Source organism: Lampetra fluviatilis, chromosome 24 (assembly GCF_964198595.1).
Source record: "Lampetra fluviatilis chromosome 24, kcLamFluv1.1, whole genome shotgun sequence".
Taxonomy (NCBI): domain Eukaryota; kingdom Metazoa; phylum Chordata; class Hyperoartia; order Petromyzontiformes; family Petromyzontidae; genus Lampetra; species Lampetra fluviatilis.
In genome coordinates, this window is record NC_136298.1 from 12,944,465 (window position 1) to 12,969,860 (window position 25,396).

The window sequence follows — 25,396 nt, forward strand, 5'->3', positions numbered from 1 at the left end:
CACCCCCCACCCTCCCACCCCTTACAGGAAGAGTGATGCTTAAGTGTCTCAGGTGTGACTTTGTGTAACTAGGGGAGAAGTCAAGAGACCGCGATGGAGTCTCATTGCAAGGGTGACCTGGGTGACCGAAATGACAAAGAAAATGCGAGTGAAGTAAAGGTCACAAAAAATATGTCAGCTTAAAAACACCAAATTAAGTTATCGTGCAGTACACTATCACCATCTGCTCTCTCTGCCATAAAATATTTCATTTCACGGTGACCACAATTTACATAAAAACATAACCCAGACGTCGCAATGGCTCGTTAGGGAGCTAAGTACACGAGCGTGCAGTGAAGAATCAATGGGCTGCTACACAACCACAGAGCGCTGCCGGTGGCCAAGGGGACTCACCGGGCAAAGTAGTAGCTGATCGTGGCTCCCGACACCGCCATGCGCTGGCAGTGCAGCACGAAGCTCGTCACCCAGACGAAGCCCAGCACGTGGTACCACCACATGTAGCGGATTGGCCCAATCAGCCGGAACTCCACAAAGCCCTGGGCCGTCCGCACCGGGTCGCCTTCACAAACGCACGCACGCACAGGGGGGACGCCGGAAACACCACAACGACGTCCCGTTTGGCGCCACGGACGTCTGGGGCAATAACGGTCGCCACGGCGCACGAGGGGGCGGTGTGGTCAGCACCGCAGCCTTTTGACTCCTAAGCGCCGATGTTTAAATACCGTTCCAGGTATTCATTTAAGGCTGAGTTGACCTAGGGGAGGCCCAGGACCGGTTCAGATACCACTTGCCACTGAGGTTATCCATGACCGAGAATCAAACCCAGGTTGCCAGGTAGAGCCCGCTAACAGCCACTGCATCACCGTCAACCGCAAGCACACTCGAACACCGACGCGTCTCCGGGGCTGCCTCTCTCTGTGAAGCGAATATGCCCACTGTGTGCGCGCACCATCTTGATTGCCTTGAGACGACTCACGAACGCAGATTGCATCGTTCCACGTGGGCTGCACCTGACGTCCGGCGCTGTCAGGGCCCCAGGCTGTCCAAGTCTCATCATCTGTCACGCCGCGCTACTGCGGGCATCTTCCGCCATGTAAGTGAGAAACCTCTCTCGCCCGCTCTGCACCGTTAGAGGAGCGCGTGGCATTGCCGGACACCCGCGCTGTCTCTCCCCCCCCCCCCCCCCCAGGGACGCTCACCTGCCGTGCCGAGGAGGAGCAGCACGACGACCCAGCAGAGCCAGAAGCTGGCGAGGATCACGAAGGTCCACACGGGCTGCAGGATGAGCAGCGGGAGGTGAGAGAACACCCTGCCCAGCATGCCGAAGAGCCCCACCGCGAGGTGCAGGCGCCTCCACGCCAGCAGCACCAGCAGCAGCAGCAGCACCTGGCTCACACGCGCACGAGACAAAGATCCCCCGTGTAGCCTTCAAAGGACCGTTGGGGCAAGTGCTGTTAGCGACCACCTATGAAGGCCGGCACGGTATGCGAAGGGGTGGGTGGCCAGCACCACGCCCGGCCGCCTTTTGGCTCCCTAGTGGCGATGTTCACACACCGCACCAGGTACTCAATTGAGGCCGAGTCAACCTAGGGGAGGCCCAGCACCGGTTCAGATAATCGTCACCGGTGTTGGCCATTAGCGGGAATTGAACTCAGGTCACCGTGTTCGTAACCGATTGCGCTAACCGCTACACTACCGCTCCCCTACACGCACACAAGCACAGACACGTCAGCATCGTCAGCACCACCTACTGCTGGATCAAGCCTTTGTCATCTCTCACGGTTCTGTGATATATAACAATCCACTTAGCACCTGCATACTCGTGGATTTTATCGCTCCATCTCCTCCGTGGACGTACTTTGGTTGTCACCACTCCATCACTTTCGGCCCCCGTCCCGTGCGACGTGTCCTGCCCCAGTAATAATAATGACAGATTTGTAGTTGTACAGCCCTCTATGTCAATCAAGCCATGGGGTTATTTGACCATACTTCACCACGCCGGTTGGTGAGGGTTGGGTGAAGCGGGGAACCCAAGATAGGGTGAGAGGTCACTCACCCCTGATGCTGGCGCTGGCCAGGGTGGAACTCAGCTCGTCGGGGTCACCGTGCGGTGCACCAACCATTGCACCGCGCCGGTTCGTGTCTCGGGGCAGCTGGGCGTGTGGCCCCACCCCTGATGACCAGCCTAAGGACTGGGCAATGTCCCAGTTGCCACTAAACCTGGTCGGGTTTTTATCTGCGTCATTCCCCGTGCTGTGTTTAGCATTTGAGACGCAATGGTGATCACACTGGTGAATGCTCGTGTTTGGAAAGCTCATGTGTGCCCACCAGAGGAGCAGTGAGGCATTGCGCTACGAACTTGGTGACCTGCGTTCGATTCCTGAGGACGATTAACATCGGTGGAGAGTGAAATCTGAACCGGTCTGTGTGCCAAACAAAATCTTACTCTGCATAATGACTGTAACTGATCTTATCCAGTGCTCAACGGAGCCACGCCAGGGCAACGCTGGGCCAGTGTGTCGTGCCTCGGGAGGTGCCAGGTCGGGACGCATGCAGATAACGCGTCGACCGACGTCCTCGCAGCGTAGCGACTGACTGCGCACGCAACCAACGTGTCACTGAGCCCCCATCTCTGGCTTCGCTTGGCCCCAAGCCAGATTCGGAGGTCTCGTTTAGCCACTGTTAGGTCCCAGCTCGGCTCGGCAAATAGCCAGTGGAAAACTACCGGTGCTGTGAGGGCTACGCGCCGGCTCGGCTCAAATGGAAAAGGGACACCGCTCGCACCGGAAGACGAGTCCTTACGCAAGCACGGCGGGCGACTTACGGTGGCGATGGAGGACAGCGTGGCGCCCACCAGCAGCGCCAGCGTGTTGTCCTCGAGGATGCCCAGCTGGGGCACGGAGCTGTTGGCGGGTGTCGCGGCGAGGGCGAACGGCACGGGGGAGGCGCCGTCCTCGTCCCGCTGGCTGCCGACGTCCGGGCTCAGCGCGGGGCCCGGCTGGGCGGCCGTGCGCGCCAGCAGGTCGGCGTGGTCCGAGTACATCCACCACGTGAGCCCCGTCACCACTGCGCGCCGCACGCGGCACCGCACGTCGCGCGGACGCTGTCTCGCTGCCCCGTGGATGTAAAGGGTCTCGGGAGCGCGGTGGGGGGTGCGGTCGTGTGCCCACCACCCCGTGCGGCGGGACACTCACTTAGCAGCGAGAAGACGAGCAGCGCCGCCAGGATGCGCAACAGCAGAGCCGAGAGGTGGCGCAGGCCCAGCAGCATGGCCAGGGACAGCCCTGCCCGGGCACGCACGCGCACCACGCACAGAAAGACAAAGACCCCCACGGAGCCTTAACAGATTGTTGGGGCGAGTGCTGTTAGTGAGCATCTATGAAGGCATCTATGAAGGCCTTTCTGTGATCACGTAAACATCTATTGTTTAGAAAAACACGATTGTAAAACCTCGTTTCGAATGGCGCGCGATGAGAAGCCGACGTGCTATTTGAGGGTGTAAACGTTTTCTTTGAGCGACTCCTCCACTACTGCTGCCATCACGATCGGGGTCACGCCGGGTGACGGGGTCACGCCGTGTGACCGGGGTCATGGCGCTACCGAGGGAGAGGAAGGAGAGCGCCAGGACGGCGCGGTAGTTGGCCGTGATGGCCTCGATGGCCCTCTGGAAGGCGTCCATCTGGTTGTAGAAGACGACCAGCGTGCGCAGGAAGTGAGCGTAGCAGCTGGAGGAGCTGGGCGCACAGCGGTGGAAGAACGGCAGCCAACTGGGGGGCATGAAAGGTGGGGGGGGGGGGCACACGTCGTCAGCACGCACGGCAAATCAAGCGGCGTGATGTCACAGACCGTCGTGACTACACGACTCGATCCGAGACGATTGATGAACTCAAGATCATAATCGACACTCGAGTGACGCGTACGGGGACCGAGGTGAGACTTCGTACATCTCCTTCATCTGTCTCTCCCATCTCACTAGGAGGTATCTCCTCCCTTGTGGGCGGGCGGTGTGTCTCAGCGTGGCACACGCGATGGACTCCTGTCACATTACCGGCAGTTGAAGTCAAGACGCTGCACACGACACCATCAAGGTTGTTCGAGACAAACAATTCCCCATTGGAAAACATCATTGTTACTTTACTAAACAAGGAAGTCTTCTCTACCAATGCTTTGATAAGGATTCATTGATTTTCGGCTAGGCAACGTAATGATCGGCCCCAAAGTCAGAATAACCGTGTCACATGACCCGGCTTATGACACAGGTGTCACGACCTCACAGGAACAACCAATCGGATTGAAACGGGACATTAACCATTTAGACATTGTAATAAGGACAGGCAATGTTGATTAGAACATGCCGAGCGACTTCTCCGACATCTCAGAGGGAACCCAGGGGTCGTGGGTCGGCGCTCTCCACTCGGCGGCGGCATCACCTGGCGGGGACGGGCAGGCGCGGGCACTTGTCGTGGGCGACGGGGCTCGTGGTGTACTCGGCGGGGGCCAGGTCGTACGTGCACAGCGCCGAGCCTGCGTCAAACACAAGAACGAGAGTCGGGACGGCCGGCGCGGTCCGCCGGCGCCTGTAGGCTGAGCTAGGCCTGGGCAGATCCTGGGCGGCCAAGTGAGGTTGACGCGAGTGCTCACGAGGAGAGGTCATTTCGCTCTCACCTTTAATTCCGTTCTTTCGTTGAGATCTTTACATAGCAGCGCAGCGTACGACGAGCAAGTTAACTCACTGTGTTCACGGGCTGCTGCTGTGTTTACGGACTGCTACAGAAAGCGTATATGAAACGTTGTTGGAATGTTTGAACCCGGATGTTTGAGAATGCCGGCTGTGAGCGGTGTGCATTACACAAGCGGCTGTTTGTGGGTTGATAGAAAAATGTTGTTTTAATTGCGTAGTGTTCCCATTACTGTATTTACAAGGTACTCTACTGTACCTCTTGCAGTTACCCAACATAATCCACTCAAGTACATGATCAGAATTCACAAAATACAGCAATAAAGAAACACGCAGATCATTCAGAATGATTCGAGGCATAATACAGAAAGGTCATGAGTTCGGTGGTCAGGTGCTCAGATAAGTATCTCTGATTAGCATGGTTGGCTTCGTACAGTGCGAAACAAGTTCAACGTACATACATACACAGATACTGGACATTAACGCTGAGGCCATTCCCTGCCATCACCTGAGGATTTGGTTAACTGTAACGATTCAGAGCTCAAATTTGATTTAAGAATTGATGTTTTTGCCTCCTGTTTACCATCTCATTTTTACTGTCTCCCCTTTGCTCTGTGAATGACGACAAAACCCATCACGACAATGTATTGATAGTGAACTTAAAGAAAATGACCACAATGCAGTTCTTCTGAACTGGTGGACTCGCCAAATGCGCAAGGTTGAGAAATGTTGTATCTGTATACACACCGCTGCGTGTTGTAATAAAAATACCCAAATAAATTCTCAAATATAATGTCGACCCTGAATCACGGCAATCCATCAAGTCTCGAAGGTGGGGAGGGAACGTACGGTCTGTGGGCTCATTCGTGAGCACGACGCAGCACTGATGACTGATCCACGGGGTTATTCGTGAGCATGACGCAGCACTGATGACTGATCCGTGGGGTTATTCGCGGGCGCAATGCTGGCGCGCACCATTCTCGTGTGCGAAGAGGCGCAGGGCGGAGAGCGTGGGCAGCTCCTCCTGGGGGCACTGGGAGACGCACAGCGCCGGCGACACCACCCTGGCGCGCTCCACGTCGATGTTACACGCGTCCAGGAAGAACACGTACCTACAATGGACAGCGCCTGTTAGACAGGTACCTGCAACCGACACGGCGCCGCCTGTTAAACAAGGAGGAAGGAGATACAACATTTGGCGGTGAGCGTCCGTAATTTGTGGCGATGCCGCTAGACTACATCGACAAGTCCGTGATGAGAGTACCGCGGTTAGCCGAAAATTTTAGGAGGCATCAGACACGTGACTTCATTGAGCCGCACATTTTATGCGGATTACAGGAGGAGCTCGGCACGTGATTAGCGACTCCGATGATGCACGACAACAACCACGGATCATAATGGAGTTCTAGTGTACACACATTCATAAGCAGGCAAAGGTGATGCAGCCCCTGACAAAATCACGTGGATAGCAGCCGATCTCGTAAAATCTCGTGAGATCTCGTGAGATCTTGCAAGATCTCGTGAGATCTCGTGAGATCTCGGACGCCGAGCGGGGTCGAGCTTGTATCCTGCGAGCGAGGGGGCAATATCCACGTGGTGGTCAGAAGACCGCAGCAAACTCGGTTGTCGTACCGTACTCTCCGCGCCGCCGCGCCTGTGCCCAGCGGGGCGTGGGCGAGGTACGTACGTGCGGCTGCGCATGTCCTGCCCCGAGAGGGGCACCCCAGGGATGGCGCGGTTCAGCTGCCCGCACGTGTTCCCAAAGCTGTCGTAGCCGAAGACGAGGCGCTCCGCCGCCCCTGTCGCGATGGAGAAGGCGGCGATGAAGATCTGGACGAGACGAGGCAACGGCAAGAACGATCATTAATAAAAGTCAAACAAGCAAAATGTCTGGAATGCGTGTGAAGGCCCAGATCCCGAGCTAGATTGATAAAGGGTTGTAAATTATTGTTGGTGATGGTGGACAGCTTAGATACAATTTCAAATGTGAAGTACAGCATACATACAAATTCTTATGTTTTGGTTTATATATATAGAGTATTCTCTTTTTGTATATGTGCATCTCAGACCCTATGTTACATTTAACGTTCTGGGACCAAGTACAGGGCTGTGGTTGGGATTCACAAATTTGTTATGCAACGGGGACAAGACTCCAATTTAAAGATAAAATATTTGCCAAAATATTTTCTATATTAAATAAATAAAAGCGTAAACATCTGGTATATCTTAATCTCAAAAGAAAGTACGAAAATTGGCACACACAAAACAAATGGAAAAAGCCGCACGTGGGTGAGATTTGTTTGGTGGGGAGGTTGGCACACACACACCTGTGACACACACACACCTGTGACACACACACCTGTGACACACACACACCTGTGACACACACACCTGTGACAGGGTGTTGATGGTACACACACACACACCTGTGACATGGTGTGTCCTCTCTTTGGAATTTTCACATTTAAATTCTAACTTAGCAATCTTTGAAATACGTAATCAACCGGGCTATGCGTTAATTGTGTGTTGACCGACTCTCTGTGTTGCATTACATTACATTTCGATATTTTACTAGGTTATTTAATTTTAGTGTGTCTTTCTCCTAATTTTCAAGCTTGCGTACCGTACCACGTTGTTGTCCACTCATTGACATGCTAATTTTTTCTCTGCCCCCTCCCTCTCTCCGCCCCCGCCCCCTCTCTATATTTAAGGCCCCGTCACAGAGACGACCTCTCTCTTTGTGCCGATACGTGTTCTCTCTCTGTGTATCTTTATGATGTTTGTCTGCTTATATGTCTGTCTATAGTTTTCTGGTTAGATTTTTGTTGCTATTTCTTTTATACCTGATGATGATTGCTTGTGTTGCAATCGAAACGTCGTAGTATGCTATTATTTAATTTATTATTTTATCTTTATACGTGACTTTACCGAAAGAACCAAAGAATAATTCCTGCAGTCACGAAAGCTCCAAAATTAAGATCGTTATAATCTTCGCAGTCCATTGAATAATATCTAGTGTAACGGACAGCATGTGTGCTGTTCGCGTTGTAGATTACAATGGTGAAATGACGAGAAGACTCATGGCAGGGCAATGTTGAGTGAACTGCAGTTGAATAACTGAATCGATATTTATTTGCACTGCAAGTCCAGCAAAGCACAAGGACAATAAAAATCTGACGTACAATTACAAAGTTATGTGAAACTAATATCGCTATAGTTATCTTATCGCGAAGGGTTATATCGTATGCTCTCTTGGAAAATTATATTGCGGAAATCCTACTTTGAAAGAATGATGAAACATCTGGAAAGTATTCTCAAAGGCATATTGATCAAAAGCACAAATAAAATAAGCCAAAGCCTCACTTGCGGTCGCTTGAGTTTATTTTAGTTAGGATACTACTTTTCGTCAATGTTTGAAATTATATTTTCCATGCAAATTTAGCACATTTAATGACGAATCTAAATAATTCATTTGCCAACCCAAACCCAGTTTGGGGTGGCACTAAATTTACTCAGCTGACACAAATCCCATGAGAGGCGTCTGAATCAAAGAGGCACAGCTCCCAACCTGACCAACGATCGAGGCAGGCCCACGATACGGTGAGCTTGCGCGGGCCAGCGGACGGCTCACGGTTATTCTGGGGCAGCCAAGTTGCTTCTGGCATAAACACGATGAAGTTATATAAAACTCAGTGTCACAGCAGACCGGGCTGACACACTGCGATGCACCTCTGAGCACGAGTAGCTGCCGGGGCTCACACGAGATCCCATTACTTGCCTGCCTCACACGAGGCCCCATAAAAAGCCACCCCCAAGTGAGGCATCTCACGGTGTACACTCAAACTGAGGAAACACGACATTTATCAGGGGGTATTATTTTTTTAAATGTATTATTTCCTACAGCGGGTCTCCTTTAGACGGCACGTTAACACGTGAATTAACGATTGCACACAAATGACGGCGTAGAATTGATGGCCCCAATTAATGGCAGAGACTCCGGCGGCGGGCGGCAGGGCTCCGGTTCACCGCGGAGCTCCTGCGACGAATCCCAGGGCCCCACGAATAACTGTGGCAACGCTCATTCTCCGCGTGCAAAAAAAAGTCAAATAATCAGAAACAGTTGGTGGATGTCTTTTTTTAACATACCGCTTCTGTGCAGAGATGAACAATGTCGACAGAAAAACAACACGACCCCACAACACGGGCACACGCGCGCCGCAATCGAGCCCGCATGACAAACGCAAGCGGCCTATTCCCTACGTGAGCATCTGTCGCAGGCTTTGGTGACTTTGCAGAGTACCTCTCCATCGGTATGACAGGCAAAGGCAACGTCAAGTCGAGAACACTCCTGCTCCCAGAGACAACATACATTGCACACACCCTTAACTACCTCGAGGAGTTGAGCAAACGGAGTTCAAGGCACTTCATCTGAAGGGGAGCAGACCGAGGAGTCTCAACGTAGAAGCACCAGCCGTGCCCATGACACGCTGCAGACGTTGCAGCATTCATGATGGTCACGACAGATTGTGTTGGCAGCGGTCCATAAGCACAAGAACTCAACACATCCGTCCATAGCACTGCCCTACACAACATAGACTGCTTAGCAATCTACGCTGTTTAACAATACAGAACAGGTGACGTTACGGGCAATGGTCCTTCGTCAGAGCAAAGATGCCGGATCGGTCTCATCAGCCATCTTCAGACGACCCACAGACAAGACGACGGTGGACGACAATCTCCCTCGACGGCACGGGACTGCCAAATAAGAAGATTCAAAGCACAGGCCCCTCCCTGCTATGAAGAGGGTCATGTGTTAAAACATTACTTACTATACGTGATTGACCAATGTGTTGAGTATCAGGCATGTATTGATAAATTGATTGATTTAAAAAGATTTGACGTTCATGATACGTACACCGAATGTCACGTGTAGGAATAAATTATTTACAATTTAGGAATTGGTTCTTTGAACAAATTGTGACCCTGGGGGGGGGGGGGGTTAATCATTTCACGCTTAGCTGAGACTCACAGCCAGCGCACAAACACAGAAGTCAACCAAGCGGTGGTGTGGCGGTTCCACGGGGCGATGGTTCCACAAGGCGATGGTTCCTCAGGGAGATGGTTCCACAGGGAGATGGTTCTTCAGGAAGATGGTTTCTCAGGGAGATGGTTCCACAGGGCGATGGTTCCACAAGGAGATGGTTCCACAGGGAGATGGTTCCACAGGGTAATGGTTCCACAAGGAGATGGTTCCACAGGGCGATGGTTCCACAAGGAGATGGTTCCACAAGGAGATGGTTCCACAGGGCGATGGTTCCACAGGGAGATGGTTCCACAAGGAGATGGTTCCACAGGGCGATGGTTCCACAGGGAGATGGTTCCACAAGGAGATGGTTCCACAGGGCGATGGTTCCACAGGGTGATGGTTCCACAGGGAGATGGTTCCACAAGGAGATGGTTCCACAAGGAGATGGTTCCACAGGGAGATGGTTCCACAAGGAGATGGTTCCACAGGGAGATGGTTCCACAGGGAGATGGTTCTTCAGGGCGATGGTTCCACAGGGCGATGGTTCCACAGGGAGATGGTTCCACAGGGAGATGGTTCCACAGGGCGATGGTTCCACAGGGAGATGGTTCCACAAGGCCCAACCAACCAGAGATTGCCCTCCAGCACAAGGGGCGCTCTCCACACAGGACGCCCTCTGTCCTGCCATGGCAACCCAACGCGGCCGAGTGGCATGACCGCACTTACACAACCCAGGCATGCACTGAGGCATGGCTCTGACTCTCAAAGGGCTCATTAAAGCTGGGATACTGTGGTGGCGGTGGTAGTATTTTTGGCATCCCGTAAATAATTAATTGATTAATTACGAAACAGTTCATCACTGTTAACTGAACACCATTAACTACACGAAGAGGACGAGCGGTGGTGGTACAGTGGTGAGCGCGGTGCACTATGAACCTGATGAACATAGTTTGACCCCTGGAAATGAGATCTCAGGGATATTCCAGGAAAAATATGTCCCAGCCATGACTCACATCAGTGGCGGGTGATTTCAGAACTGGTCCTGCCCTGATGCACCCATCACCAACCTGCATTGACCAGTGTGGAGAAGTATGGTCAGAAATGGGCATGGCTGGAATTGATTAGTTTGTTAAATATTTTTAAGATGCTTACAATTCATGTATTGTTAGACAACTGACAAAAACGATAACTTTTAACGTCCTGTGAAGACTCGCAGACTTCCCAGGACGGCTACCTCAAAAATGTCCTGGAAAACCCAGAGCAGGTGGCAACCCGAGTGGGGTTTGGTTGAAGGAGCCGATGGCACGGAGCACTCACGGAGGACTCACGGAAGACTCACCAAACCGGCCCAGAAGAGCATGAAGGCGACGAGCCAAGGCACGTCGGTGCAGCCGCGGCCAGGCCTCGGCCTTCCCTCCGGCCTGGGCCGCTGCTCTTCCTCCTAGGGTCACGCCAACACGGACACACAGCAGGCCATCACGTTCGGCTTATCACCCTTGGCTCACCTCGCCCGGCTCACCACCCGCGGCTCATAATTAAACATGATAAAGGTTGCAGCCCTGCAATGGCCTGCTCACACCACTGTAAGGAGCTCTAGACAGCCACTCTAGCGGATACTTGGCCTACTCTTTCACGCTGGCCAGACGTCTTGCAAGAAGTGGGGGCACCCACACTTTACCCAACCAACGCAATGTGCCCATCGACTGTGGCGCACCCACGCTTACTGTTGCGGGGACAGGGGTGGGAGGGTGGCTAAGGAACTTGCACTGTTGTTTCAACTCTTGATATCTCGTGGCCATCTTGCAGGGCCAAGCGTAAAACACTCGCTATTGCCTGGCATCCAATTACTAACCAGGCTCAACTCCACTTAATTTCAGGGATCTGACAGTATCGGGTCCATTAAGGATGACTTTAGTTGTTGCCAGCCTTGGGCCTAGTTGACGTGTACATGTTGCATGTAACACTCAAGCACGATGCATACTTCGGATTCACGACATCCCCCCAAACCACCGCTGAAAAAAGTATACTCGAATCACCCACTGCGGATCATTTTTAAAACCTCTAAATTCTGGAACATTGAAGCAACACGCGAGCCAAACAATGACCCTGTTCTCACAAATTGAATTAGAATGCTGCCATACTCATGGCATAAATAGCACTAGCAATCCACCACCAATTGGGCTATTGCCATGTGGGGCATACTTTTATAATTCGTCTAACATTTGCAAGGTAGACATCTGACCCAATTTAGTAACGGATTTGGGAGGGTGGGGCCGGGGTTGCGAATGCAAAATGTCAAACCTTTTAAATAGGGCCCTACATTCACACACACGATAAAAACCATTCCATGTATTTCTCTGGTAAATATCAATACATGTCACAGTTCCTGGGGTCTCAAGAGGGTGGCAATGGGGGGGGGGGGGGCGATGCCCCCACCCTCACGGGCCCCTCCCCCCTCAATGAACCCCTGGAGGCTGCTGCCCTCCCCCCAGTGCAGACCAAAGCCTGCGGGTGCCGAGCAGCACACCCTGAGTTACACCCACACCCTGAGTTACACCCACACCCTGAGTTACACCCACACCCTGAGTTACACCCTGAGTTACACCCACACCCTGAGTTACACCCTGAGTTACACCCACACCCTGAGTTACACCCTGAGTTACACCCACACCCTGAGTTACACCCTGAGTTACACCCACACCCTGAGTTACACCCTGAGTTATACCCACACCCTGAGTTACACCCTGAGTTACACCCAGGGTGATTACACACACCCTGAGTTACACCCACACCCTGAGTTACACCCAGGGTGATTACACACACCCTGAGTTACACCCACACCCTGAGTTACACCCAGGGTGATTACACACACCCTGAGTTACACCCACACCCTGAGTTACACCCAGGGTGATTACACACACCCTGAGTTACACCCACACCCTGAGTTACACCCAGGGTGATTACACACACCCTGAGTTACACCCACACCCTGAGTTACACCCAGGGTGATTACACACACCCTGAGTTACACCCACACCCTGAGTTACACCCAGGGTGATTACACCCCCACCCTGACTACCACCCAGCGTGATTACACACACACACACCACCCAGGGTGACTATACACACACACACCACTCATGGTGACTACACCCACACACACACCACCCACACACCACCCACAACCACACACCACCCACACACACACGCCACCCACCCACACACACACACCACCCACACACACACGCCACCCACACACACACCCCACCCACACACACAGGCCACCCACCCACACACACACGCCACCCACACACACCACCCACACACACACACCACTCACACACACACACCACCCAGGGTGACTACACACACACACCACTCAGGATGATTACACCCACACACAAACAGTCACGCCCGCACAAGAGCAGAGGGACAGCTCAAGTTTGCACTTGAACAGGAACCTGTCATTTCCAGCAGCTACATTCACGTATTCTGTAGATGCCCTAAAACATAATCTATTCCAGCTCAACTTGACTTTACAAAACACTTTTAAGCACATATAATTCACGGCAATGCGTGATGAGAATTTTCTGCACCGGGTTCTGAAACATTGTACACCAACGTGTGGTGAAATCTGCGGCGAGGCATGCCGTCGAGCGAGTCGGAACATAATCTCTGTCGCACAATGGACATTTTGTGGCTTTTGACAAAGTCATGGCGATAGGGGGGGGGGGGTCACAGCGGCCCCGCTGCCTGCAAGCACAGCGAATACCTGCGGTGGATCACAGTGCATCGACTCGGTGCCCGGTACCCAGCCGGTGGGTGCTCGATCCATCTTGGGTCTGCCCGCGTGGCAGGACCCCCCCACTCTGCCCGCACCTGCGCCGCCGTGACAAGCCGGCTTCACCCCTTGCCCCGCGCTGGGCGTCCACGGGACCTCCCGACTGGCACGACTCTCACTCGCTGCACGCACGCACTGCACAAGTGTGCGCTGATGCCTCCGTTGGTTATACAAAACAATAAGAGGGTCGTTGAAAGAAAAATGAAGCAGATATATCAGAGTTCTCACGAAGCAATGCCCTTATAAATAAACAAAATATAATGTTGGGAAATTAAAACCAAATAAAAACTGCTACGTTGAGATTATGTGGCGAGCGCAAAACACCACACAAATGAGGAGTCGGGTGACGAGGGCTGCTCCCAGCAAGATTGAAAACGTAATTTCTTTAGAACTACTTCTTGTTGTTGTTGTGTTTAGATTGTTATCCTTCCCCCACGCCTCCGATTAGCACGGTTGGCTACGAACGGTGCCAAAGATACCATAATCATGTTCTCAGTGGAGTGCTGTACACTCTACTCCGTTTATACCCTCGACATCCGGAGGGCTATTTATTTGAACCCAGGATCCCACTCGTGGTTTTGACCATACTTCACCACGTTGGTTCATGCAGACCGATGAAGGTAGATAATCGGGAACCGTTTCAGAATAAATTTTCCACCCAAGTTAAGATGAAAAAGCAAGCTAAGAAACACGGTACTATCTGAGAGAGATTCTACAAGTTCACAAATGCATATAATGACAAGAATGTTATGAGCATTTAATGAGATACAGACATTTCACTCAAGCTGAACAGCGTGAAATTCCAAACGTATGAGTCGCTGTACTAAAGGTTTATTTCCATAGAGTATGAAACCACATTGCAAAGAAATGCATTTCCTAACGAAATAAATCAAAGTGAATGTATTACATTAAATAATTATAGTAAATGAACCAGAATGAAACCATTAAACATGTAATTAAAATAAGTAGTTGTGTTTTTTCTACTACGCTAATGATTACGTTTGCGTAAGTGTAATTAATTAACGGTGGGACTGGCGAATAAGAGAGTGGATCTGGCATGGAGCGGGTGGATCTGGCAGGGAGGGGGTGGACCATGCCAGATGGAGCGGGTGATTTGCCTCACCTGGGGCCGAGCGAGCCCCAGGTGAGGTGCCACGTTTCTCGTTTCTGCACCGAGTGGCTCATCTCGACACCACGGTGGTGCCGGGCTCGCGTGAACCCATTACACACACAAAGACAAAGATCCCCCGTGTAGCATTTAACAAACTTTAGGGGCAAGTGCACTTAGCGAACGCCACCTATGAAGGCCAGAACGGCACACGAGGGAGTGAATCGCCAGCACCACACCCGACCGCCTTTGTCTCCCCAGTGGTGATGTTTCCACATTGCACCAGGCACTCATTTAACGCTGAGTCGACTCAGGGGAGGCCCATGACCGGCTCAGATAATCCTCACCGGTGATGGCCGTGAGCGGGAATCGAACTCCTTGGGTGGCCGGGTTCATAGCGCGGCGCGCTAACCGCTACACCACCGCTCCCCATTACACACACAACACACGCACACGCGTGTGCCAGCACGCGTAGACTATCAAGCATGCCATTGTAAATAAGAACGCCCAGCAGCAACCGTGACAAGATGATGGGTCTAATTAACAAAAAAATCCCCGCACACAATACAACACACAGTGTATACTCGGGCAGTACATACTGCTACAACAGCTTGCAGGGGTATTATGCAAGACTTGCAATTACATTGCAACAGGTAACCATCATTCGTCACGAAACAATCGTGTTATGTAATTTTCCATTGAACTAGGAGGCATATCTTCAGGAGAGAGTCCTTGCCTATAACATCTGGCAGTTGACCAACATTGGTTCAAGCAAGCTGATGAGACACTGAATGGTGAAACTGATCGTACTGAGCTAATTCTGCTGATATTATAAACTTCCAGACGGCCATGTGGTTGATGGAAAGTGCAAAAGTTACTTTATCTTTCTTGTGGAGAGACCGATTTACGACAAAGACATTGTCTGTTTGTCTATTTCATCATTCTTCTGCATTTTTATTCTTTTAAACAAGTACATTAATAAGTTATATTTTCACTTTCATATAAGTATGGTGCCAACACAGACTTGGTGTTCTGGGGAGGCCCTCTCTGCCTCAGCCAATAATTTTCCGTAACAATATTGAGGGATAGGAAAAATGTAATCATGGTTTCGAAACAAAACTCTGCTTTGTATTCACAAAGAAATGCAGACTGGTGGAACAACGTGTCCCGCTGTAACGACATACAGGACATTGTCGCGGTGCTGTGACGGTGGTCAGCGCACTGCTGGGCTTGAGGCACAGAGGTCACCGGTTCGATTCCATCCCTGGGCGTGGCAGCCGAAGCTCTGGTGCAGGTTTCTCAACCTTGCCTCTGTCCACTCGGCGAGGTAAAACTGGTACCCCCACAGTTGAGTCGATCGACGTACCGTGCGTGGCGGGGTAAAGTATGGGTACTCGCTGCCTGTATGTTCAACTTCTTTCGCACCGTACGTAGCCAACCGTGCTAATTGGAGGTGCGGGGGCAGGACAACGAACTAAACAGCAAAAAGCGGCTGTAAAGAAATGCGTTTTAATTTAGACTCCCGCATCTTCCATGACGTCTTGCCAGCATGGCAGAGTAGAGGGGCTCTCTAGAGCCCCCCCCCCCCTAGTGGACGCCCTTCCACCCGCAGTGGCGTGAGCATGGCTGCGCCTCTCTCTTGGCCGAGCGAGATGCGGCGCGGAGAGAGGCGGCCGGGCGGCACCCTCTCTGTGAACCGGGCGCCAGCGGCCTCCTTCCTCCTGCCGGACTTAAAACAACACCCACTACTATGGCAACGGGATTTTTTTTTCTAATGTAAAACAAATATTTTTACTGCGACAGAAATAAAAAAAATACTTTACGGTACAATGATGTATTTCAATTACACGATGAACAAAAATGTAGGGAGGGCACAACGATATATATTTTTCAAGAAAACAAGTTTAAAAATATACCAGCCCAACATAAAGTAAGCCTTGTTTTGAAGGTGCACAGTACCAGAGTGTACACATTACATTACTTTACATGCTTATCGTAGCAGCTTTCAAGATCTAAGTTTTGCGAGAGATGGTAAAATTGATTCACATTGCGGTGCAACACTTCTGTTCACGACAAAGGTGCGGCCCTGCAATTGCTTGGCTCACTCCACCGCCGGCGGATGGGGCTCCACCACTGGATGGGGCGCGAGACAATCGCTCGAGGGGGTATTTGGCCTACTCTTCCACGCTGCACAGACGTCTTGGAAAAGGTGGGAATACCCACATTTTATGCCACCACACACAATCTGCCGATTGACGAACCGTGGGGTGCACATTTGTACGGCTTGGTAGTTCCTCAACGTATTCACATTTCTAAAAAAAGAATACCGGGCAATTTAGATTCTCATAGGGCAAGTTATTCCTCCAACTCTTCAACAGAACCCCGGTGAGTGAAGACCGCTGGAAGCAATTCACCCTCTCCCATGTAGATCGCTCCTTTACCAAGTCACGTGGCGGAACAGTCACCGATGATTGTGTGCCGTGCCATTTGCATTCCTCCCCGCTCCATTTGCATCGCGGAGCTCCTTGGATTGTCTTCGTCCTCGAGGGGAGCGAGCATCATCCGCTGGCATTTCCTCCTCCTCCTCCTGCCGGCATTAATCACGCACCCCGGCTTCGCTGCCAGGCCCCATTTGATTTCAGGAATTCTGACCATTATAAAGTCAAAGAACATCTCGGATGTCTAAGACATTACCAAGTTCGCCCGTGCCTGATGGTGTCTCCATACGTGATAAGGACTTCGCAGGAGGCAAGTATCGCTCAACTTGATGGTTTATTCGCAAACACATAGAGGCCATGCTTATAGGGGCTTCACTCCAGAATGCGCCTTTAGCTCTCTCTCTCTCGGGCCCTTTATATATCCTGTACCCCCCCCCCCCCCCCTTCTAAAAGGTTCTCCTCTTTCTTCCAATCCCCTTTCTCATTTTCCAACGGTTATCAACCATCCCTTATTCATTATTTTAATCTTCCCGCCACTTCTCTTTACGCCAATCTGATGTGAATACTCCGATGCCTTCCAATCAGATTGGTGTGGTGGCATCACCGACCAAGTCGGGTGTCGGTGGCTCTGCTACTTTAAAACTTGGTCTGACCGTGAAGTCGTTAAGACTTCTGGCAGGCGACCCCACACACAGTCATCGGGTTGGACGCCAGGCCTAACCCCGACACATGGATGGAGGCGTCTCCAATCCCTCGCACTGCTGAACCAGTTGGACGGCCTCGAGGCCAACTGTTTACTCAATATGTCCTCTGCTCACGTTTAACAAATACTCCTCTTTAAATTCGCGATGGGTGCCACGGAATCGCTCGTGCAATTACCGATGACTTACGCCTTGTGCAAGTCACGTGCTCATCTTACGCGTAGGCTCGTTGAGCGAACAACATGGTACACGGTAGACAGGAAAAACAATGAGAAATAATGCAAACGAGACGGAATAAACAACGCAAAAATGCGTTCACTGTTGAATCCAATATTGAACTTTGAATCATGAAAATTCGCTCCGCCACCGGGAGGGCGATTCGGTCCCAGCTCATCTCGCTCCGGCAGTAGCAGCTTCGACCTATTGTCAATAAAGGCCAAGACTAAACACCCGGATACGTCCGATCTCATCCAGCCTGGACGGTACTGGATGGGTGATCGCCACGCACAAACAAATCGGGGGGCTGCGTGGCGACTTAACGAGCAGAGGTCGGTGCAGAAATATCCATCGTTGTACTCTGCTTCTACGCTGCCACATCCACGCCCCGTCCAGCGCGGTGAAGTAAGGCCGAGTAATCCCTATGACCCGGAGAGTGTGGGGAGGAGGCCCTCGTCCAGCAGTGGATTGACGCAAGGGTCGTGCATGAACATTGACAATAATGCGACCTCTTAGCAGGGGCCAGGCTTTATTGCAGGTTGCATCATTCACGTAAAACAGGCCACAAGTTAAAGAGAAAACATTTGACCGCAGAGAAACCACAGCCGTGAGAGTTTCCTCGCTACGCATCTCGCTTACACGAGGCGAGTGAAATATTCGCGGCCATAATAGTTGTCCCGAATGTCGGGGTCCATAATAAAGGGGTAAATATTAAATCTTATGACATGATGGTGCTAACCAGGGTGGTTAATTCAGCTTGAGTGCATTATGTTAATTTCCATCATAGCCGTTTAACTAAGATGGACATAACTGCAGCAAATTCAGGCAATGGCCTTTTGTGATCGTCCGCGCCGATAGGAAGTTGTATATTTCCGTACAACTAACCGAGGTCTCACCGCAACTTGTGGACACTGTTCTCGCAGTGACCACATCACGACGACCAGCAAGGTTACCCGCCTCCACGGAAACCAGGTCATTCCGCAGAGAGGTGATCGCAGAACCAGAATAAGTAGACATTTAAAGATGCGTATACATACGGGTTACAAAAGCAGTGCAGTCTGCTGTTAAATGTGAACTGCTTTAGAATAAACCCTGACACCAGAAGCAAAGGAAGATGCAACTTAACAGTGGTGATGATTCAGCGTTTCTACCAAAAATAACTTTTGCCGGACAGCTTGTGAACGTGTGCACACAGCGGGCACACGCGACATGCCACGCACGGCGCTGCCGCCCCACGGCGTGTCGCTCGGGGCTGTGCGTCGCCGAGTTGCCTCCCTACTTGAGATCTTCTCAGGTTTGTTTTGTTACCCACCGGTTTAACAATTGGCGGCATTTCAGTGAAAGACCCTCCGTGGAACTTTCTCAACGGGGTTCGTGGGGTGTCTCGAGTGGAAGAACACGGTGCTGTGCTGTTCTCAGTTCCATTCCTGGCCACGGCTCACATCGGTGGCCAGTGAAACCTGAGCCGGTTCCGGCCCTCAACAATTCACCAACCACCCCGCACTGACCGGCGTAACGAAGTACGTCCCTACTAAATGGTTCTTTCGGTAAAGTCACGTAGGTATAAGATCAAATAAATTACGACGTTTCGGGCGCAACACAAGCGTCCTTCATCAGGTGATTTCCCACCTGATGACGGATGCTTGTGTTGTGCCCGAAACGTCGTGCAGTCACGAAAGCTTCAAATCAAGATTGAAGTACGTCCCGATAACCCCCAACACGAGCGGGGGGCTGTGGGGGAGGCCCTCATCCAGCAGTGGATTGACCAAAGCGCTGGACGAGTACGTACACCGTGAGGTCGAAGTTTTCACCCCTCAGAGCCGCTGGATGTGTCTTTGTTTAGCGCGCGTCTGACTGTGAATGCGCTTGTTGCTCCGTCAGTCCGGGTGCGGTGGACCGCTTTTGTACAATGGAACGCGCTGTTAAAAGGCACCTGAAGCCATCCCCTGTTCCCAAGCCCACCGCCACCTACTACACCAGACAGTGGCCACTCGCAGAACTTCCACAGCGCGGAAGTTTCCACCAACGGAAAGTTTTACAGATGGCACGACGCGAAGGATTACGCACGCACGGGCGCTTGCCGGAGGGTACGCCCTGAACAGGCACGAGCCATTCGCAGGCACCGCTCACGCTCGTGTGTACATTGCGCGTGTGTGTGTGTGATGCATATATGTACATGTATATAGAAAGCTCTAGATTTTTAAATTGGCGCAATGTTTTTCCCCTGGCCAGGATTCCTGGCAGAACCTTTCTTTCCAATATAAACGTTTCCTGCCAGGAGAGTCATAATCGTATTTAAATGCCATCTAAATTAAGCAATTGCAATTCGTCAAATACACATGAGACCGCACGCTTTGTTCTGCTGCAATATTTCACTGTGGCGCTGAATAATAGGCGGGTGGACGGGTTTGAAGTCTGCGCTTATTCACCGGCGATTCGACCCCACAGCCAACAAACTATTCAACGTCTGTCTCTCCGGTCGATGGGAAAGGCCCATTAAGTGTTACATTCCTTGCAAGCCGAGACAAGAGAGTGAATCCTCATATGCCTGCTCAGTGGGCAACACGCTTCACTAGATGAACCCGGCGACCCGAGTTTGATTCCTGGCTCTGGCTTACTACATCAGTGGTGAGTGATATCTGAACCACCCATTCTACTTTTCCTTCTCCCTTCACCAAGCCACACTGACCAGAATAGTGAAGTATGGTCACACGACCCCCATGACCGGAATGGCATAGGGAGGCTGAATTTTAAGGGAAAAGGTCACATGGTTCATTGTGGGATTCTCTCTATCAGTCTCTTGACATCCAGACGTTATTGTATGTAATTGTGTACTCACGTCAAAGGAAGACATTGCCCAATACATGGTGGTGTTTAAACTGGCTGAAGTCAATTCCTGTAAATTCAAGTTTAAGCACAGAGCTTGAGGCTAGAATGAAGTGTGCTGCCGTGGCACGAATGAAGATGAACCAGGACCAATCGCATCGTACGGTCCGGTGGAGCCGGGGAGCTCTGCTCTGTGCTGTGTTATACAGCTCAGCTGTGTGTCTTTACTAAACAACAACACACAGCAGCTTCTTCACATTTAAACGTTCCATTGATTTACGAGTCGATCGGCAAGTGACGTGTGGTGGGGCAAAGTGCGGGTACTGCCACCACTTCCAGGAATACCTCCAATTAGCGCGGTTGGCTACTGAAGCAATCTGATGAGCTATAAAGCTCTTTTTCACAGATGTCGAATTGAGCATTAGTACAAACAAGGTGTGTGGCCAGCGTGGAAGGAGAGGCCAAATACTCTCTCGAAGGACTCTGCAGAGCTCCTTCTAGGAGAGGCCCTTCCGCCAGCGGTGACGTGCGCGAGATGTTGCAGGGCTGCATGCCTTGCCAGGCGTGAGCCAAGTGTGCCGTGCCCAAGGAGTCGTGAACACTTCTCGCTCACAAGAGCGGCGGCGCATCGTGAGCGGCCGACACAGCCCAAATCCCAAACACGACGTAGCCACGAATTCCAACACAAACATAAATACACCGTTGCGACTCCAAAAAAAGGTTGCCGAGGTCTCTGCTTGGCAAGACGAGCTTTGATCATCTGACCGAAGTGGAGGCACAGCGGCTCGCGCACCGCACGCCGTGGACCCGGCGACGCGACTTCCGCTGCACCGCCCGCACGTGTGGCGAGGGAGACCCGTGGTGTCTGACCGCCTTCCTTCACCAAACCCGCCGTGCGGGAGGGCCTCCTTCCGCCGGCAGCGGATTGACCAAGGCCAGAGAGCCAAACACAATGTCAATTACGCAAATTTGCGGCGCATTATCGTCACTTAAAAAGGGTACGGAACAAGTTGTGACAAAAAAACAAGATAAACGCGTGATGCCAGATGCCAGAATGGAAAGCAGAGGACGCACGGCCATGGTGGAAGTCAGGGTGTTGACGAGACGGATAAGGGAACTGACCAATGGGTGATGAGGGCTCTAACCTGTTGAGCGGCAGAGACGGCGTAAGACAAAATAACCATTAGCGTCCTTGTGGAGGGCAGAAATAACAAAATGCATTCGCATGCCACCTTCGCATAACTGTCCCTGGACGTAAAAATATGATAATGTTTTACACATCCCATCAGCTGCCCTGCCTTCTGGCAGTGCATAACTTCAGCAAGAGTGGTTCAACTCAAGCTGAGCAGAATAAACACCGCTTCACAACTGAATGCATGTCACATCCTTCAGCTTATCAGCAGTGGCACAGAACCACAGTCGGGGTATGGCCTGAACTGTTCAGTTCTCCTTGGTGCGGCCGATACACTTGAGATGTAACGATGCATCGATTCACCGGTTAATGTGGGTTCCTAGGCTCATGATGCGGGCATCACACCACACGTGTCAGAATATTTTTCGATTTGAAATCATGATTGGCCGTGATCGATCCCCCGCTGGATCAAGGTCTCCCACAGCTGCCGGCATCGATCTCAATTCTGCGGTGCAAAAATCCACCCAGCTGCTGCATACGATCCGCTTTCACCACTCCATCTCCACGGTGAATGACGCCCTCTCGGACGTGATCCCCAACCTCTGCTTGCCACTCGTGTCGTGACATCTCTATAACTTGCATCGAGTTACGCAAATATTAGTATGATAGCTATATAACCTGTGTGAAGCCATATAACCTGCGTTAGCCCTGCAATCCTAATAGTTTGATTCGTATATGTTGTAAGTAATTGGTTCACGTCATGCCTTGTGGCCATCAGTGACCTCCACATTCACCACCAGTGACCTCCACCACCAGTGACCTCTACATTCACCACCAGTGACCTCTACATTCACCATCAGTGACATTCACCATCAATGACCGCTACATTCACCATCAGTGACATTCACCATCAATGACTGCTACATTCACCACCAGTGACATTCACCATCAATGACCGCTACATTCACCACCAATGACCTCTACATTCATCAATACATCTGCTGGCATGCAGGTGCTGAGCGGATTCTCAACATCACTGAGCCGTGACAGGTGGCGACGGCCTGGGGGAGGCCTTCATCCAGCAGTGGAGTGGCCGTGGCTCCTGATGATGATATTGGCCAATATCTACGAGCGGTTCGCGCCTTGTGGTTTGAGCTTGTTATGCCACAGTCTGAGCTGAAGCAACCGATGCTGAAAATGTCTCATGTGTTTGTGGTATGCGGTTGCTGCATGCGGCGAATCAAATCCAAACCGTAATGATGAACACGTGCTGCACAGCCGGTATTCACTTGAACCCAGAGTTACATAACCTCAGCACCATCATCACCTCAGCACCATCATCACCTCAGCACCATCATCACCTCAGCACCATCATCACCTCAGCACCATCACCACCTCAGCACCATCATCACCTCAGCACCATCATCACCTCAGCACCATCATCACCTCAGCACCATCATCACCCGTGGCGCATCGACGCTGCCGTAAGCAAGGAGACGAGGTCAAGTGACGTGGGTTTGAGCAATGAACCAAATTAAACACAATTGCTTGAATTGAGTAGCGACTCAAGGAGGCAATTAGACAACTTTCAGTCACTTGATGGCATTAGTGAACGTCCCAGATCTCCAAGCCATCACTGCAGTAGCCAATGCCGAGCTTGGCGACTCGTCATCACCGGCCATCATCAATCCACTGCTGGATGAAGGCCTCCCCAAGCCGTTGCCACCTGTCACTGATTTGTTGGTCAATGTAGCGGTCACTCAAGGCTGCAAGGCATCACGTGAACCCATTACTTAGAACATATACGAATCAAACTCTTAGACTGGTACAACATAAGCAATTTAGAGATACAGCACCAGGTTTTTAGGATGTAAACAGGTCGATTCAAATATTCAACAACAATAACAACAACAAGGGCATGGCGCTACATTGTTCACTGGCTCTCAGTCGCATGCCCGCATCAACTAAGCAAGGTCGGATCCCGGTAAACGAGGAACGTTGCATGTTGACTGGCATCAGCTGTCAGATGAGACAGGTTGAGAGTAAGGCGAGAGGATGGGGAGTCGTTGAAAGGTGACGTGAACTTATACAACAACAACAAGTCAACAAGTCGCCACGAGACGTGAAGAAGGGAGAGAGAGGAGCGAGGCGTGCGTGGATGAGAGGCGCGGGCAGCAGCAGCAGTGGCAGCAGGGGGCCAGCCAAGACCCGTGCCAGCCCCGTGCCAGCCCGGGTGTCAGTCAGTCCCGTGCCAGCCCGGGGCCAGCCCGGGGCCAGCCCCGTGCCAGGCCGACCCGGTTCCGGCCCGGGTGCGAGTCTCCTCACCTCCACGGCGCCCTGGGGAGCGCCCCGCGCGCAGCACGACATGGCCAGGCGGCAGCGGCGCGGAGCCCGCGGGCAGAGCGGGCAGAGAGGGGGAGATGGGGTGGGGAGATGGGGTGGGGAGAGGGAGTGTGAGAGTGAGTGAGAGTGTGTGAGACACAGTAGTGTGAGTGAGTGAGTGTATGAAGAGTGTATGAGTAGAGTGAGTGTATGCGTAGTGAGTGAGAGACAGAGTGTGTGAGGAGTGAGTAGTATGAGGAGTGAGTAGTGAGAGTGAGTAGAGAGACACAGAGTGAGTGTATGAGGAGTGAGGAGAGAGTGTGAGAGACTGAGTGTCTGAGAGACTGAGTGAGTAGAGAGTGAGTGAGTGACTGAGTGAGAGTAGAGAGTGAGTGTATGAGGAGTGAGTACGAGTGAGAGACTGAGTGAGTAGAGAGCGAGTGAGAGACTGAGCGAGTGAGAGAGTGAGTGAGTGAGAGACTGAGTGAGAGTAGAGAGTGAGTGAGTGAGAGACTGAGTGAGAGTAGAGAGTGAGTGAGGGAGAGACTGAGTGAGAGTAGAGAGTGAGTGAGTGAGAGACTGAGTGAGAGTAGAGAGTGAGTGTATGAGGAGTGAGTACGAGTGAGTGAGAGACTGAGTGAGAGTAGAGAGTGAGTGTATGAGGAGTGAGTACGAGTGAGTGAGAGACTGAGTGAGTGAGAGGCTGAGTGAGTAGAGTGAGTGAGTGAGAGAGTGAGTGTATGAGGAGTGAGTACGAGTGAGTGAGAGTAGAGAGTGAGTGTATGAGGAGTGAGTACGAGTGAGTGAGAGACTGAGTGAGTGAGAGACTGAGTGAGTAGAGTGAGTGAGGGGGTAGCGGACGCCGTCGCCCGCCCCCACCTGACGCTGCCAGGAGACTCCGCGCGCCGCCGGGGACAGCGGTCAACTGCGCGGCACTCGGAGGCAGCGCCACGACGCGAAGAGACCGCGGTCATTTGCGGCTGCCTCCAGGGCTGTCGCTGCTGCTGCTGATGTTGGAGAGGCGATGGGGGGGTGCTCTGGGGGGTGGGATTGGGGGTGCGTGCCCCCCGAACGAATAGCCGTGCCCCCCACACAGCCAGGCAGGCGT

General features: G+C 51.9%; 1 protein-coding gene across 2 annotated transcripts in view; it reads right to left on the reverse strand.

The window, feature by feature from the left end:
• The window catches only part of LOC144941192 (choline transporter-like protein 1), a 33,424-nt gene extending 8,239 nt beyond the window's left edge, over positions 1–25,185 (reverse strand). Inside the window, exons 1-10 of one of the 2 annotated variants that reach the window (XM_078867770.1) lie at positions 24,292–25,185; positions 11,044–11,145; positions 6,366–6,508; positions 5,654–5,790; positions 4,431–4,524; positions 3,601–3,767; positions 3,195–3,284; positions 2,825–3,066; positions 1,200–1,386; positions 394–559 (exon numbers count right to left, since the gene is read on the reverse strand). In XM_078867770.1, coding sequence (XP_078723896.1) covers positions 394–559; positions 1,200–1,386; positions 2,825–3,066; positions 3,195–3,284; positions 3,601–3,767; positions 4,431–4,524; positions 5,654–5,790; positions 6,366–6,508; positions 11,044–11,145; positions 24,292–24,333 — 1,370 coding nt within the window. In that variant the 5' untranslated portion in view covers positions 24,334–25,185. Of the gene's footprint in view, positions 1–393; positions 560–1,199; positions 1,387–2,824; positions 3,067–3,194; positions 3,285–3,600; positions 3,768–4,430; positions 4,525–5,653; positions 5,791–6,365; positions 6,509–11,032; positions 11,146–24,291 lie in introns of both variants that reach the window. The other variant, XM_078867769.1, reaches the window with a different exon arrangement.
• Between the last annotated feature and the right edge of the window lie 211 nt (positions 25,186–25,396).